At 31.7% G+C, this 18,836-nt stretch overlaps 1 protein-coding gene across 1 annotated transcript in view; it reads right to left on the reverse strand.

Moving 5' to 3' along the window:
* The window catches only part of LOC127718775 (scavenger receptor cysteine-rich type 1 protein M130-like), an 81,287-nt gene extending 65,267 nt beyond the window's left edge, over window positions 1–16,020 (reverse strand). The window contains exons 1-3 of the mRNA XM_052224825.1: window positions 16,002–16,020; window positions 15,074–15,194; window positions 6,107–6,282 (exon numbers count right to left, since the gene is read on the reverse strand). Of these exons, the coding sequence (XP_052080785.1) occupies window positions 6,107–6,282; window positions 15,074–15,194; window positions 16,002–16,020 (316 nt within the window). The remainder of the gene's footprint in view (window positions 1–6,106; window positions 6,283–15,073; window positions 15,195–16,001) is intronic.
* Between the last annotated feature and the right edge of the window lie 2,816 nt (window positions 16,021–18,836).

Consider the following 18,836-nt stretch of genomic DNA (forward strand, 5'->3'; position numbering starts at 1 on the left):
TATCAGCCATTTGCAATTACTTTAAACACAGGTAAATAAAAATAATTTCGTTGTTAGGTATGCGTGAACAGTTCAGATAGAGAAAGGAAATATTTTTACAAAATAAATAATTTTGATGTTCATAGTACGAAGAAGTGAAAATTTATAGTAAAACCAAACACTTATCAAAGCTGGTATATAGACCAGATATAACCCTTAATAACATTAAATAACAAAAAAGCAGGTCATAAACAAGAAAGTACGATTTGAGAGTACTCGCAGTTACTGACAGCTAGTTAAAAGCCAAAAAGAATAAATGATAAAAAATTCATGCATCAGAGACTAAAATCAACTAAAACACATCCCAGGGATTTAGTGTTTTAACGTCATGGACAGTCAAAGAAGACATGACTTGTGCAATGCCAAAAATAAATGTATCGACAGGCAGTAGGGTGTGTCTTTGTACATCCCGTTTGAATAGAATACAAATTTAGTTATGTTTTAATTTGCTGATGACAAAATCGATATTAGTGCCAATGTAAACTATATTCAAAGATCTAATTACAATTAACATTGGTAAGATAACCTTTACTAATAAGTCATAGTGATTTCCGCGCTTTAAGTACAATATTACCGTAAAATTTAGGATGTGAAATACCATTTTTAATAAGTTTTCTACAGGTACAGCCAAATTTACTTATCAAATCTTTGTATCTATGAAACAATTTAGTAAAAGTTTTACGTAATTTATGGTAACGAAATCCCTGACTTAATAATTTACAAGTGATGCATTGATTACGTTCGTTAAAATCTATGACATCACTACATACACGGGCATAACGAAAGGGTTGGGGTATATAAACACCGTATGATGGAGCCAAAGGAACATCGCCGTCTAAAAAAGGAAAATTAACAATAGGGAATGAAAAGTCGTCTCTTTTGTCGTAAATTTTTGTATGGAGTTTTCCATTAGAGATTGAAATGTCCAAATCTATAAAAGGACAACTACTGCTGTTTATGTTAGATTTAGTTAAAGTAAGTTCTTTTTGGGTAAATTTCGGTAGTATATTTAGAGAACTCTGGATTATTTAACGAAAAAATATCATCTAGATAACGGAAGGTATTGTTGAATGTATCAACCAAATGTAACAATGACGTGTCTTTACTGAGTTTGGTCATAAACTGAGATTCATAGCAATACAGGAATAAATCTGCTATTAAAGGGGCGCAGTTAGTGCCCATAGGAATGCCTACTACTTGTCGATACACTTTATCGCCGAAACGTACATATATGTTGTCCAGGAGAAAATTTGAATCATATCTTCACATTTCCAGTAAGTGTATCTAGCATACTTTCCTTTTTCGTTACAGAAAAAGGCTTTAAACGAGTTACAGCAAATAAATTTGTAATGAGATTTTTCAAAAGACCATTTATATAAATATGAAAACTTTTTCTTGATAAGATTGTGTGGAAGTGTAGTATAGAGAGTAGAAAAATCATAACTGTCAACAGAATTAAAAGGACCATCAAAAGCATGTATTTTATCTAAAACCTCTAAAGAATTTTTAACACTCCAAAAATAATTAACACCATTATTTTCATAAGCTTTATTACAAAAGTTAATAACAAGTTCTTTGACAGTAGCAAAGGAAGTAGTTAGAAGCACTGATAGATTGGTAGTAGAACACTTACTAGTTGCGGAGATGAAACGGAATTTAAATGTTTTTTTGTGCAGTTTAGGTAACCAGTACATAGTAGGGACTTTCAAATGTTCGGAAAAGGCTTTAAGCTGGGTAGTAGCAGTGATATGCTTGTTTACAATTTGACTTTCTGTGGAGCGTACGGACCTGAATGTAGATGAATTTGAAATTTCGTTTTGAAGAACTTCCGTGTAGTATATGCGTCACACCACTACATTGTTTGCTGCTTTGTCTGCCGGTACGGACACAACCCGCTTTGCGAGTACTAGGAGGTTATTTTTTATTCTAGAAATGGGAATATCATGGATCCTATTACTAATTTCAGAATTGTTTTCAAAATGAGATATACGAATATTAACAGTATTCATAATTTTATTCAAATAACTGTCTAGAGATTTTTTTATCAGATTTTTCACGTTTACACCAATTTTTACAGTAGACAGACAGAGCGTCTTTAAAACAACTGGTTCAATAACTATCCCCACAGAGCTAATTAGAGATATAGGTCTGAAATTATAAAGCAAACATGAGTCCCCATTTTCTGAAATAGCTAAAACATTTGCAATTTTCCAGCTGGTTGTAAATACATATTGACTAACAGACTTGTTGAATATAACTTGAAGAGGTATTGCAAGTTTATCTGAACAGATCTTGAACATCCTGTTGTTAATCATATCTGGTCCCGGGGCTTTTTTTTGGATCAAGAATATTAATTAAAAGCCTTTTTCGTAATCGATCTTTAGTGCGTATTTCTCTTTTAATATATATAAAAAAGAAGATGTGGTATGATTGCCAATTAGACAACGCTTCACAAGAGACCAAATGACACAGAAATTAACAACTATAGGTCACCGTACCACCTTCAACAACTAGCAAAGCCCATACCGCATAGTCAGCTATAAAAGGCCCCGAAATGACAAAATGTAAAACAATTCAAACGAGAAAACTAACGGCCAAATTAATGTACAAAAAATGAACGAAAAACAAATATGTAACACAGCAACAAACGACAACCACTAAATTACAGGCTACTGACTTGGGGCAGGCACGTATATACAGAATGTGGCGGGTTTAAACATGTTAGCGAGATCACAACCCTCCCCTAACGTAAGATTGTTATTGAACCACGGTTTGTCGTTTTTTGGTATAATAACTTGCTTAGTAGGTATGCATCCCTTTCAATGTTAAAAACGTTGCAGTAAATATTTCGCATACATCATTAATATCCTTGTCATCGAGGAGAAGTGCACTCCAATCCATAATTTAAAAAAAAATATCTTTATCTATCTTATAATATATCTACACTTCACTATTGAAAGGACCTGACATTGCTAATGGACACTCAAGAAATATTACTGCTGCTTCGAGATCACTAATCTGTGGGAAATATTTGAAACATCAGATAAATAGTATGACATAAATTCACTTTTAATTATAGGATCTAAGAGTGTACTACCTTTACTAGCAACTCTTGTTGTTTTATCAATTCCATTTCTTAAATTGAACACATCAATAAGTTTATTACTGTTGACATTGAAAAGATCAGAATTCAGATCAGTATATTTTCGTTTATTTGAAGAAAAAAAAACAGCTTCTATTGTATGATTTAATCGTGTCCAGAAATCACTGTCTGCATTCGGTTTACGATATGAGTGACAAAGAAGGAAGTTTTAACCTTTGGCTCGTATTTCAACCCAAAGTGTTCCATCCAGGTGTAATACCACCATTGTTTTCCTTTTAAGTCTTTGTTAAATTTGCAATTTTCAAAAACATTGTGCAGAATTTACCTTTGTTTCAAATTAAGGAAATACTTGGCATGGGTAAAGTTTTATCCTGTTCAGTAGTACAGACAAAAGTTCACATAACATTTCATTTCATATAAAATAATAACCATCACTGGAAGTTACTTAGTAACCAGTCAAATGTCCACCCCTTTCTTTTCTGTTTACAAGCTTTAGTAACCATGTAACCAAGCATGAAAATACGGATTTTGTGTTATCAAAATTTGCTGTTACAAAATTTTGGAAATTATTTAAAACTAAGGAATGTATTTCCCTCATGCAAAGCTCTGATTCTTTGCCTAGCTTTGGCTATATTTTTTTGTCCTTTTTGGTTTATAGATCTTCATATTTTTAATAAGCTTTGGATTTTCAAATATTTTGGTCTCGAGCATCACTGAAGAGACATTGATTGTCGAAATGCGCATCTGTTGAAGAAAAAAAATGTTACCGTTTATGTTATTATAGAAACACCAAATAAAAAAAGGAATGGTGCTTTGAAACACCCAAGATATCGTATGCAACCGGATGTGAGGTACTATGATTTGGTGGTATTACACCTAAAGAAGACTTTTTTGTTGTATAAACTGAATGGGATTTTGTTTCTTTGTAATACTGGTTATTTCAAGTATTATTGTCAAGTTTTCTCATAATCAGTTCAGCTAGCTTTAAAACCAGGTTCAATCCACCATTTTCTACATAAGGAAATGCATGTACCAAGTCAGGAATATGACAGTTGTTATCCATTCGTTTGATGTGTTTGAACTTTTGATTTTGCCATTTGATTGGGGACTTTCCTTTTTTAATTTTCCTCGGAGTTCGGTATTTTTGTGATTTTACTTTTTTCAATAGTTTGAGAAAAATTTAGTATAATGTAAGATGACATCTACAGCGATTCCAGCAAAAAATTCTTCTTAGTGTGGACCAATAAATGATCAAATATTTATATCATCTGCCTTAAAACAGTTGAATATGATACAAAAGATGACTCTAGAATGATAAATACCACTAATGGACCTCTTTCTTTGTCTTCATTATAGGGTCTCTTTTGGTCCAATTACACCTCTCATTTCCTCAAAATTTCAACTCTTTAGGTCAATAAATCAAAATTTTGGTGTAACTTTCACACATCTATGCAAGAAATGTGATAATAAATGAGTAATGGAAGTATTCAAGCCGAATAAACTATAGTTGTTAATTTCTGTGTCATTTGGTCTCTTGTGAAGAGTTGTCAAAACATTTTCTATATTTTATCATCGGTACAAGGACATCATTTATTTCGTAAATATAAATCAACATGCAGACATTTTATACGTTCAGGTATTTCACATCCAATCTTTGATGGTAATATTCTTTACAAAGCACAAAAATGTCGCCATTTACCTCAAAAGCTAAGAAAACATTTAAACGGACTCATTCAGAAGGGATATGGTTACGATACTGTTATCAGGTCATTAAAGATGGCATATTTTGGTATTAATATTGATTCACCCACAGGGTCTTTGCATCGGAAATAAACACATTTGTTCTAAAACCAGTTGTTGACATGATACGCGTTATGTTCTTCTCATATATTTTATGATGATATGATACTAAACCCCTAACGGGAGGGATTGTGTTTGATTTTCATATAATGAAGACATAATTTTTCAACCAGTTTAATTGAGGTCTGGAGCTGGCATGTCAGTAACTGCTAGTAGTCCTTTGTTCATTTATGTATCATTGTCATTTTGCTTAGTTTCTTTTGTTACCTATTCTGACACCGGACTCGGACTTCTTTTAAACTGAGTTCAACTGTGCGTATTGCTGTGTGTTTGTTTATTCTACATTGGCTAGAGGTATAAGGGGAGGGTTGAGATCTTACAAAACATGTTTAACCCCGCCGCATTTTTGCGCCTGTCCCAAGTCAGGAGCCTCTGACCTTTGTTAGTCTTGTATGTTTTTTTTAATTTTAGTTCATTTATATGTTTTGGAGTTTAGTATGACGTCCATCTTCATTGAACTAGTACACATTTTTATTTAGGGGCCAGCTGAAGACCGCCTCCGGATGCGGGATTTTCTCGCTGTGTTGAAGACCCAGTGGTGGCCTTCGGCTGTTTTCTGCTCTTTGGTCGGGTTGTTGTCTCTTTGATATATTCCCCATTTCCATTCTCAATTTTATCTCATTTGCAATCACACCACGTCTTCTTTTTTATATCCATATCAAAGTTTACTGACTCCATGAAAGTTTCAATAAGTCCGTACGTAAAACATAAATTTACGCCGCGCCCCAGAGAGGGGTAATAAGATGCCTCCCTTTTAGTGAATAATTTGTTGTTACTGCTTCAAAAACAATTTCATTTACTTATAACTGTATATGTATTAAAGCATTACTTAGGAAAAGGATTTCTATTATAGCAAAATTTATAAGAAGTAAGGAGAAAAAGTCAGAAAAAGCTCCCCAAAACACGAGTATGGCTTGAAAAGCATAATGTTTGTATAGTATGTCTTTCAAAATGGCAAACCAAAAAATTATATCTACATTAGAATGACATTGTCATTTTCAAGCCACATGACATACATTGTAGCGGATTCGGGGAATTGTGCATGCTATTTTTTTGATGTTTTATAAATGGAAAGTTATGTTGATATAACATGCTAATGCTAACCATCATAGCGGTTGAAACATTTGATTCCTACGTCTTCTCCATGCCCACAGTTGTGCACACCCCATCCTTTATTTGGACAATCAGCAAATGTGGGTTCGTTTCCCTCACATCCCACATCATCAAGCCAAATGTTACCAGTACCATCATCTACAATGGAGTCCAAGGAAATTCCATCGCTGTAAAAATGCAAATATTGCTTTTATCATGACTTGGATAAACGCTCCGGGATAAGTTTGCTAATATGGAAAATGCCTTTATGGAATTCGGTTTAATCATTTGTTCATTGTTTATTATGACCTACATGTTAAACAAAACTCAAATGCTCATATGTCTGCTTTTTGACATATTAAGCTCAGTTATTCGTGTCAGTTATGTAAAAAGTAAAATAACAAAAATACAGAACTCCAAGGGAAATTCAAAATCAAAAGCTCAAACACATCCAGCGAATGGAAAACAACTGTCATATTCCTGACCTGGCACATGCATTTCCTGATGTAGAAAATAGCGGACAAAACCCGGTCCTATATCTAGCTAAACCTTCCAATTGTATGACAGTTGTATTGAATTCCAAAATATTTACAACAATGTGTGACCAAAACAAACAGACATAATAGGTAAAAACGTCAAAAATTAGGGTACTGCAGTCAACATTGTAATATAATCTTAATCATATTAAAAACTGTTTCTACAAAGAAACACAAAATTTCATATAGACAAAGTACATAAGCAGAAATGAAAGACAAGAATTCAAAATTAAACAAAAAGCACAGTAAGACAATGACGGGATGTATAAGTATCAAGCCACGTCATGAGTATAATCAAAACAGAAAAGGTTAAAAATATACAAGGACAAAAAAGGGGAAACATTAACACGTTATTAAAATGATAAACAACGTCAGTACCTAGAATCTATACTTCAAGACCATCATGTATTATTTGTGAAGTTGATACGAAATATATATCAACATAGTCTTCCAATAAATTCGAATGTAATCAAAATATTTCATCGATATTTATTTCATGGAAAATATATGATGAGGCCATTTTTTGGTATTTTGTCGTTCAAATTTTCTTTATTACTTCCAATAATTTTATCATAAACATTAGAATATATGAGCGTAGTCCTTTCCCAAAAATATTTTCCGCTGAAAGATGTCCTCTTAAGATATGCTGTAATGTTTATTACATCGTTATTTATGTTTTTATTGGTAAATGTTACAGACCAGAGAAATATCCTTATATTATAGAAATTCCTTGATTCAAATATTTGCTGGAAAAGTTAATAACGTGGTCGAAGGGTATTCTTTTCCTTATGACAAAATCCTATGTTCAGGGAGATCACTGTAAAGGAAATCAATGTATTCAGCAAGGATTATATAAAAATGAATAAATAAACTTTTCCGAAGGTTATCAATTCAACCCTGTAATTATATTTATGAGCATTGTTTTGATCGGTTTAAATATTGATTTTTTTATCAGTAGATTAAAACCGAACTGAAAATAATTGTTATACACATAGGTACATTCACAGTTCTATAATCTGTCGATATCTATATCTTGGCATTGCACAAGGTCATGTTTTCTCTGACTATTAATGACGTCTTTTCACTAAATCTTTTCAATGTTGGGTGTGAAATAATTGACATTTCAGTCTAAGACACATTATTTTTGATTAGTTGTTTTTGGCTTTGAACTAAATTTCAGTAACTAGAAGTACTCTCAGATATCTACTTTGTGTCTGTTGTGTTTTTGTTATGGGTTTTATGTGCTTTGTATCGATTTTATGAGTTGATATAAAACTAAGGATATGAGGTATGATTGCCAATGAGACAACTATCCACCAAAGTTCAAATAAAGTGGATGTAAGCAAGTATAGGCAACCGTACGGCCTTCAACAATGAGAAAAACCTATATCGTATAGTCGACTATGAAAGACCCCCAACATAAAAAATGTGAAACAATTAAATTGGGAAAACAAACGGCCTAATTTATAACAAAACAATTAACGAAAAACAAATATGACAGACATGAACCAACGACAACCACTGAAATACAGGCTACTGACTAAAGACAGGCACATAAAGAATAAGGCGGGGTTTGAACATGTTTGTGAACGCTTAACCCCCTTCCTAATCTTGTTCAGTTGTGTAACAGCACAACATAAGAACAAACTATTAAAATCAATTGAAAAAGGCTCATCAGATCGATTCAACACAGAAAAAACATCAAACACAAACACAGGCCGGGCGTGGCAGGTTATTTATCCATTCCTCATCCATAACAACAAAAAGGACACTAAGTACAGATTTGAGAGGGCTCACAATAACAACTGATAAAAAATCATGTATCTAATACTAAAATTTCAAGCAGAACACATCCAACATGCAATGGATTTAGTGTAAAGACGTCATTAAACAGTTAGAGAAAAACATGACCTTGTACAATGACAAAATAAAGGATCGACAGATTGTAATACCGTTAAAGCGCATATGTGTATAACAAAACTATTAGAATTATTTTAATTTACTAATAAAAAAGTTAATGTTTATTTCAATAAAAACAATATTCAAAGATCTAATTACAGTGTTGAATTGGTAACCTTTTGGAATAGGTTTATTTTAAGGATTAATAAGTTTACCCGGATCGTATATATATGTCCGGGCTCTGTAAACATCATCACCGTAAAATTCAGGATGTGCTATCCGTCTGAAATGATTTTTTACTGGTACAGCCAAACTTGCAAAGTATCTTTCGAAGAATTTAGTAAAGGTTTTAAGTAATTTGTGGTAACGAAATCCCTGACTTAATAATTTATCAGTAAAGCATAGATAACGCTCATTGAAATCCAAAACGTCACTACAGACACAGATATAACAAATGAATAGGGATATATAAACACCGAAAGATGGTGTCAGAGGAACGTCACCGTCCAAAAAAGGAAAAAGAAAATAATACCTTTTGTAGTAAATTTTTGTGTAGAGTTTCTGGTGTAAAACTGAAATATCTGAATCTCGGAAAGGACACTCATAGATGTTAATACTTCATTTTTTTAAACTAGGTTGCCTATGGTTAATTTCGGCGGTATATTTAGAGAATTCTTGATTATTTAACGAAAAAATATCATCAAGATAACGGTAAGTGTTGTTGAATTTATCAACTAAATGGAATTTAGACGGGACTTTACTGAGTTTGGCCATAAACTGATTCTTAATAGTACAGAAACAAGTATTCTACTAAAGGGGCACAACTAGTGCCAATTGGAATACCTACAATCTGTCGATAAACTTTATTGCCGAAACGATGTTATGGATGTAATCATCTAATCACACCTCCAGTAACTATATTAAGCATATTTACCTTTCTCGTTTGAAAAAAGCGCTGCTTTATATGAGTTGCAGCCAACAAATTTGCAATTAGATTTATCGAACGATCATTCAATTAAGTAGGAAAAATTTTGTTTGATAAGATTGTGTAGAAGTGTAGTGTAAAGAGTGGAAAAGTCAAAACTGTCAACCGAATCAAAAGGACCTTCAAAAGTACGTAATTTAACTAAAACATTCAAAGAATATTTTACACTACAAAAATGATTAATTCCACTATAATTTGCATATGTTTTATTACAAAAATTAATGACCAGTTCTTTGACAGTACTTAAGGAACTCGTTTAACGCACTGAAACTCTAGAAGTAGAACACTTACTAGGGCCGAGATGAAATGATATTTAACTGGTTTTTTTTTTGTTTGTGTAGTTTATGTAACCAATACATAGTGGGGACCTTCAAATGTTCGTTGATGCCTTAAGCTTAGCTGTGGTTGTGACATGATTATTACATATATGACTCTCAGCGGAGCGTACGGCCTTGAATGTTGTTGAATGCATAATTTCACCCTTAAGGACTTCCGTGTAGTATTTACGTCATACCACCACCACACTGTTGGCTGCTTTGTTGGGAAAAACGAAGACAAAACGCTTTGCGAAAACTTGAATTTTATTTTCAATCCTAGAAATGGGCGTTTTACTTATTCTTTTATTTATTTCTAAATTATTTTCGAAATTTGATATCTCATTATTGAAGGCAGTATGATGACCTATAGTTGTTTACTTATTTGTCATTTGGTCTTTGTCGAGAGTTGTTTCATTGCCAATCATACCACAAGAGCAGGTCGATAGAGGGTATGTTAAATTATGATACATTATTAGATACTAATGAAAAGTCATTTTGAACTGGGGACAAACTATCCGTACCAGTGGTACTGATATAATCAGAAATGACAGAGATGAATGTACCAACTGGTGGACATTCTGTACCTGTCAGCACTGTCTGATAGTGAACGCCTGTCCCATCTGGAGGGCCGAGTGTAAGGTTGTATTTAATTTGTACATATCCCTGAATTGTGCGTTGTAGTTTTCATTATGCAAAGTACCGTTGTATATATTTTAATTTGATAGCATTCTGTAAATGTTTCAGATGATTTTATTATTGCGAAAATTGCGAAGAGTTAGGTGTAGCAAAAATAAAACTTGCATTTGAATTTTTATAGCATTATTTGTTTCCAACATTTCCTGAAATCGCAATATTCAAGCTTGTACCAATAGCAATAAGATATGCACAAAATAATTTCTGAATTTACAGTATTAGGTAAATGGATAAATATAGATTTTGGTATCGTCGTGATGTTATAAAATATTTTGATTACAAAGATGAACTAGCCGTAATTGATATACACAGCCCATTAGATAAATGTTATATATTTGATGTCAAGTAGTTCGGAGTTGTGTTGTTATCTATTACTTGCTAGTTGATTGATTCATCATTTTTTAATCTTTTTGTCAGCTGACAACAGTATTAATTCATTTCAAGGATTAAATTTTATCATTAATATGAAAAAAAGTGATAACGCCATGGCAAAAAAACGAAAGAGGACGTTAAGACGAACAAGTCCACAAAACACTACACAGAAAAATATAGACTGAGCAACACGAACCTTCCAATTAACGGGATTGAAATCAGGTGCAGAGTAAGAAGTTCTTTCGGTTCACTTTTTTCGAGTGTAGATCAGATTTTTTCAAGTGATATCAAATGCGACTAGATCAATTTACTGCTATTTCGCAAGTATGATAGTTTTATTCATGACTGTTCATCTTATTCTAAATATTATATATATATTATGCACAAACTACCTTTTAACTTAAAATATCAGCTTTTTACATTGTCTGGGTAATTTCGACAGCAAACTTTTAAACGTCCAGGTTTATTAACAAACGATCCCGAGTTTTGAAAGAAAATGTGAATAAGAAAGAAGGCATTCTTGGTATTCCAAACTGTTTTTTCTACTTTTACAATTATGATTTAGTGAAGAACAATATTATATGTTCCAAATCAGTCACATACCATATTATAATGTTGATCAAATTTAACCGTTTTCACAGGCCACCAACGGACCCCTCAAAGAGATGTTGTAACGTACAGAGAGCGTGTCACTCTCTTCGCGCCCAACTCTGACCGGACGTGACTCAATATTTGTACATCTCGCACAACCAAACGGACGCCCCACTATTGCAACGGTTTTACTGCAGGTCGGAACAGGACGTATATGACAATATTTCTGTTCCCGATACCCCTTGGAGGTGAACAATTTTATAAAGGTTTGTTATAAATCATGTCAGTACTCATGTCAGTACTCCTAAATGATGGGCGCTTTATCAAGCAAGTGACGTTTGGTCAAAAGTGTAGAACAAACCGATAGTCAAAAAGGAGTTATCTATCCAACCTAGAATTCATTTTTTTTCCCATTTCCACCAATAAATTCGAAATTCGCTTTTATTTGTTTATTAATTGTGAAAATCTAAATTATTCAGAATGAATTATATAAGCGCTTAGCTTCTGTTAAAGACTTTTTTATAAGTAAAATAATATTTTTTATGCATTTTTAGATAGGTTTATAAATTATTTTTTTTTCAATAGATGCAAAACCTTAAAATTTCTAATATCTCATGTGAGTTCCAATTTTGTTTAAAGAAATACAACCTCGTCTTAAAATAAATTTTTTTTTGGCAATTAAAAATTATTTAAATCATTTCATACATTTTATTCCTACTTTAGAATGATCATAATCAAAGTGTTTCTTATTTTAAAATTAATTCTCCGCTTTTAAGACAAAATTTATTTTTTAATTCAATTTTCTATGCTTAGATCTGTCTGCCTCTTGTTTTATATTTAATGTTCATTTCATTTCGTATGTCATATTTCGTTTTGTTTCGTTTTGGCAAATTTCGTGTTGTTGTGGTTCGTTCCGTTCCGTTTCGTATTTTAGAGATACCACAAACGTGATAATGATACATATGTTCTCTCTTCGCCCGTTTTTTTTTTTAATTTCCTAATCAAAAATAAAAAAAATCAAACTTTCAAAAAGCGGAATAATCAAAACTGCACGTTGAGTTTAGTATTTTTAAAGTTTAATTAAATATCTAAACTATCAAATTTTAAAACGAATTTTATAATTTGGTGAAATTTTATAAATTTCAAAAAATTTCATAAATTTGGAATATTTGTATTTTAAAACTTGAATTAAAAATAAATAAAAATAAAATTTTAAAACTTTTCAGAATTTTAAATTGTAAAGTGTTACACGGACCGATTAGCCGAGGGTGATACATTCTCTTTTCCAGGTGAAATATTGAGTCTTTAGATGTCAAATCAAAATCTGTACTAAGCAATTATAAATCAAAAGGGATAGACCATAATCGAATTTTTACAAAGTGCAACCCTCAACAAAAATTCAAAGTACTTATCATATACTGTTTACTCTTTTTAAAATGATGTTTATGGTAAACCATTAAATATGATGGTACTTCGCGTTGGATGGATTACGTATAACCTTTTCAGATACATGTATGGTGTAGTGAACATTTGGTCTAATATATAATTGTATGTTCTTTGCCGGGTCATTGAATGGACAAACTGAAGCAACCCTAGGTGATTTACAGGAAGAAACGAGCTCATATTCTCAGACCTTGTAAATACACTAGTAGGACAACAATCAAGTCAAAAGTAAAATAACAAAAATACCGAACTGCGAGGAAAATTCAAAACGGAAAGTCCATAATCAAATGGCAAAATCAAAAGCTCAAACATATCAAACGAATGGATAACAACTGTCATATTCCTAACTTGGTGCAGGCATTTTCTTATGTAGACAATGGTGGATTAAATCTGGTTTTATAGCTAGCTAAACCTCTCACTTGTATGACAGTCGCATTAAATTCTATCAAATTGACAACGATGTGTGAACGAAACAAACAGACATAATAGGTAAAAATGTCAAAAATAAGGGTACAGCAGTCAATATTGTGTTATAATCTCAATCACTATAAAAACAAACAAATATGTCAACAGAGAAACACAAAAAGGCATACAGACATAGCACACCAGCAAAAACGAAAGACAAGAATACAAAAATTCACCATAGCACAACACAATTACGGGATGTATAAATACCGAGCCACGTCAAATGGACATTACCAAATATAGACTAAACAGTAAAAGTAATATTCACAGACAAAGAAAAGAATACTATAAAACGTTATTAAGATGATAAACAAAGTCAGTATCTAGAATCTACACTTATAGACCATCGTGTATTATTTGTAAAGTTGATACGGAATATTTATCAACAAGGTCTTGGTATCTTCCAATGAACTTTTTTAGAAAAAGGACGAGACGTTCTTTGACATACCCCTGGTACAACTTTCTGCTCAGACACTGGTGTCGTTTTACCAAGTCTGAGTAGCAGCTGCAAGCTCTTGAATACCGAATAAAGTGGGAAATGCATATGCAGGTGAAGTTGGTATATTGCTACTAAGGTGGGGGAAATTGATAATTTGAAAATTAAAATCGTATCGTTTGTCATATATTCTGGTACTGAGATGACCGCTTATGTCAAATTCGAGGTATAAGTCTAAACATGAGGTAGAGGAAGCCGTGTCTGTTGTTTCTTTAATTTCTAGTTCTGTAGGATATATTAATGGAACCCAATTAGAAAAGTTTGGATTGTTAATAGAAAGAACATCACCAATATATCTGAATGTGAAATTAAATAATCTGGCTTCTTTGATCATCTTGTTTTTGACTCGTGTCTGAAGGAACTCAGACTCATATGAAAATAAGAAGAGGTCGACAAGGAGAGGCGCACAGTTTATTCCCATGGGAATGCCTACAATTTGTTGAAAAAGTCTACCACCAAATTCAACAAATATATTGTTAATAAGAAACTCCAGCATACTGATCACTTGTTCCTCTGTGTAGCATGTGTTACCTTTTTGTTCACTATTAACAAAATATGCCGTATGGTATCCCAAAGTAATACATTTATAGCATACAAGTATGCTACCATTTTTATGTTGAAAAGAGTTGTGGATTATTTCTTTTAAACAATTTTTCAATTTCACAAAGGGAATGGTGGTAGTCTAGTTCAGTCTTTCAATCAACAATCCGACTAATTTACTGCAGTAAATTCAGTACCGTTAAGCCAATACACTTACAGTCAGTTATTATCTTTTTAGTCCATATAAAGGCTGTTCAGAAGTAGTATTCTACCTAGATGCAAACATGGACATGCTGAACTGACTGAAAAGCTACTGAACAGTACTGGGTTGACTTTAAACAATATGTCTTAATATCAAACAAAAATATCTGAGAAAAACCTATTTTAACTCCAGACAAGACTTAACGTTTAAGTTGAGACTGTTCAGATGATTGTGAAATCAAAGTTGTCCGGTATTAATAAAATCCATTGACTAGTGTATGATGAAATATGGATATAAAGAGAACAGATTTGAATAGATACGAAAATAACATTTAACATTTATAGCATACATCTTTTAAAAGGATTATTAACCCAATAGAATCTGTAGACTTTGTGACTGCATGCACACATATCAACGGACATGGAAAAAAGTATATTTACTTGTAGCCAAGTTGTTTACAAGCCACAATAGCATCAATATCGCCAAAGTCGTCATTGCAAACTGTGCCCCATGTTCGGTTAAAATATATCTCTAGTCTTCTTGAAATTAATCGTATATCACCTGAAATAATGAAAAATAATCGATAAGCAATTCAAAGTAATTTCATGATGAAAACAAATTGGTTTTTCATTTCCAAAACTGTGGCGAAATGTGCAAATTACCACCGAAAAGCCTGAAACTGACATTATACATTGAAAAAAAAATTGCAAAAAAGCGTTAATAAATAACTAACTGCACATTGCCAACACAATCAATTATTATTTTTTAAGAACGGGATCATAAAACATCAAGATAATTTTCTTTTAAAAAAAGGATGTAGAAAACAAGTAAAAAATAAAATAAACTTGTTCAGTAGGAGGAGGAAGATGATGGTATCTTAAATTTATCGCAAGACTCATTTGAAACAAAAATAGATTATATCCTAGTATGTACTACATTACCAACTAAGCAGTCAATTATGGATTAAATGATGAATATATAAAACAAAATTTTTTAAATCTAAGATACCATCACTAATACAGACGATATTTTATATTACAGCAATTGCCGTCGAAGGGTAATTTGCACACAAACAATTATATCAACCATTGCGACAACATTATTTTAATGCTAACGTTTCATACTAAAATTATTTTAAATGTTTGAATCAAAGCACTTGGTTTGCTTCTAGAGTGAATTTTAAAATATCTCCGTTCATAGGCCTTGAAAACCTTTAGTAGCAAATACTTTTTTATTTCGATTGGGAAAAAATCAGTTGTCATAACGATTGAATGTTTACCTTGTTTATTATCAGCCAATGAATAGCCTCATCAAAGCTGTTTAACAATAATACATACAAACATAAGGATAGTACATACCACGATTTACCTTGGTCTATCTGTTTCATTTCAAATATTTTTATGAATAGTAAACCATCGTTTTAGATTTTTTGCGGGCAAAATTATCAGAACTTAAATCACCGCTAGGAAATTATATGAATATTTGAAATGCGTGCGTAGCAACAAAAACAATTGGACATATAAAATACATACCATCTTTCTGTGCACATGTTAGAACGCTGGATCCAATAATGCACAAAGCAACTAGCAAAAACATGGCTCTTCAATAAAAGAGTTAAAATATAAAAATGAAGAAAGAAAAAAACGCATTAGAAATGCTGTCTAAATTTTCAGTAGTTTGTCTCTCGCAATTGACGTCTATGAATAGCAAAAATCCAAACACAGTTACATTCATTTAATGCAACACCATTCTGAATTGGTCCTTTGATCATTCCTGTATACAATACTAATAATCTTTTGTTATTGATTGATTGATTAGTGTTGAACGCCACTTTCAGAACTCTTGGCTCTTTTTTGGTGGTCAGTTTTTTTAACTGTAAGCATCTCCTGCCAATAAAAGGTGTTGTTGACATTTCATGAATTAAACTTTTAAATTTGTTTAAGTTATTTACATGTACATTCTACCTAGTACAGAGGTTCAGTCTTTTTGTGCTGACAGCATTTACAATATATTTTTTCCAAAATTCCCCGTTGATAAATTAAGAGAGTATAAAGAAACTCCCTAAGACAAAGATAACCGAAGATGAATTTATTTATTCCTTGTATGTCCCATTAGAATAATGAGTCAAAACTATTAAGGATATTTTCAAGTTCTTTTTGCCTGTTTCAGGTAAGAAAAACTGATTAAGATATATACATGTTTAATTATTAATTATTGACATGTAGTTGTAACGTTGACTTTCAGTCTTATCTCATCTTAGATATTGGTATGGATGATTTATATGCTTATTTTCGACTTTTGAGATCTTTCGTCTCTCATTTAGCTCTTCACAACTGTTCTTAGTCATAATTAACCTTTTTATATGGAACGTTTTTGGTTCTGTAAAGACAACACATCTTGTCCTTTCCAAACATTAGTTTCATTAGTTATCCTATTACCTATTTATAAGAAAAAACATTCTAAGTGTATTTGCTCTTTAAATGTGTTCTATATTTGAATTTTTATATATGCTTAAACTTCTTTAGTTTAATTAATAGACCAAAAGATTAAAACTACTGCAATAAGTAAATGATTTGAAATGTTTTGAAAGTATGAAAATTCTTATATGTATAAATGCTTTATTATGGAGTCAACAAGATGATTTCATACTTCCGAAATATGTCGAAAATATTTAAATACAGATATTTTTAAAATTCAGTTCAAGTTCTGTTGTAATTCAAATTTACTTCATATACACGTTAAATAAATGTTTTGCACTCTTTATAAGTTACTTTCAATCTTTTATTTATCTTTTGATCCAGAGTTTAAACTTCCGAATAACAGGAAAAAATTCTGAATATATATGAAATAAACATGAAATAAACATCTATATTCACCATTCATGCAAACTTTGTATATTCAGTAGAGTTTTGCTCATGCTCATCTTTAGATGACATAATGTGTTTCATTCGTCCTAAATGATGTCAAGTCTTTAAAATTTTAAATTATCAAAGTTGTTCAAAAAATACTATAAAAAGTTATAACACATTAATAAAACAAATCAGAAACTTTTAAGACTTCTTTACACCTTTACATCGCCATCGTATTTTTATCGCCCCCTTTTTTCAATGATAAATAGAACTTCCAAATCATCATAGGCTTTGTAACGACTTTTATAATGCTCGAGCAAGTATTTCGTATAAATAAATCATGTTGAAAATCATTTGTATTTGTGCCCCTACCATGGAAAATTCAAACTCCCTATAAGACATTAGATGTTCATATCGTCATAGTTATACAAACTACTTTACTTAGTATGATGTGCCAATAAGGTTGTGTTTTACATAAATGTTGTAAGAAAGGATTGTTTAAAACTTTTACTCGGCCATGGCATTCTTCTATAGACTGCGAATTTTCGTATCAATATAAATATTCAAATTATACTGTTTAATAATGTTCCAATAAGTATTTTATATGATGATGAAAATGAGAAAGATTTTTAACTCTTTCATTCATCCCCTTATCATGGAAAATTAACTCCTAAACAAAATCAGATATTCAAATCTTATCATGAATCAAACTACTGGATGTATTAATCATGCTCATATAAGTGGTTGGTATTTGATCAAATATGTTGTAAAGATTTTTGTACACTTTAACTAAGCCATTATATTTTATTCACACTGTTATGAAAAATTAAAGAACCTCTTCAAAAAACGACAGATGAACAAATCATCATAGTTATTTAAAAACTTAATGTAGTAATAAATCCCCGCTGATTCTGCCAAGCCCGTTCCCTTGGTTGTGGTTTCGCTAGGTAGTAGATAGAGACAGTTGAAATCTCTTTGATCCATTCATGCGCGTCACTTATTAGATGTATGAACGAGTAAATATTTGGTATGAATAAAACATAATTATTTTTTAACAATTTTACTCCGCCATTGTATGCTGATCCCCTACCTTTGATAATGTTTTCCTCCCTCCAACAGAAGTAACATGTTCAAATCCACAATAGTTAATCAAAAAACGTTCTAAATTAGACGGCAGATTTCAAATCATAACTGTTATTCAAACTTTAATAATGTACAAATAAATATTTGATAAAAATTTAACTTTTTCGATAATATTGTGTAACATTTTTACCGAGCCATGGTATTTTGAATCCCCTTCAATAGAGAATTGAACTCCCCTTTCATAAATGTCATATTTTAAATCATCACAGTT

This window comes from Mytilus californianus, unplaced genomic scaffold (assembly GCF_021869535.1).
Source record: "Mytilus californianus isolate M0D057914Y unplaced genomic scaffold, xbMytCali1.0.p SCAF_10, whole genome shotgun sequence".
Lineage (NCBI taxonomy): Eukaryota > Metazoa > Mollusca > Bivalvia > Mytilida > Mytilidae > Mytilus > Mytilus californianus.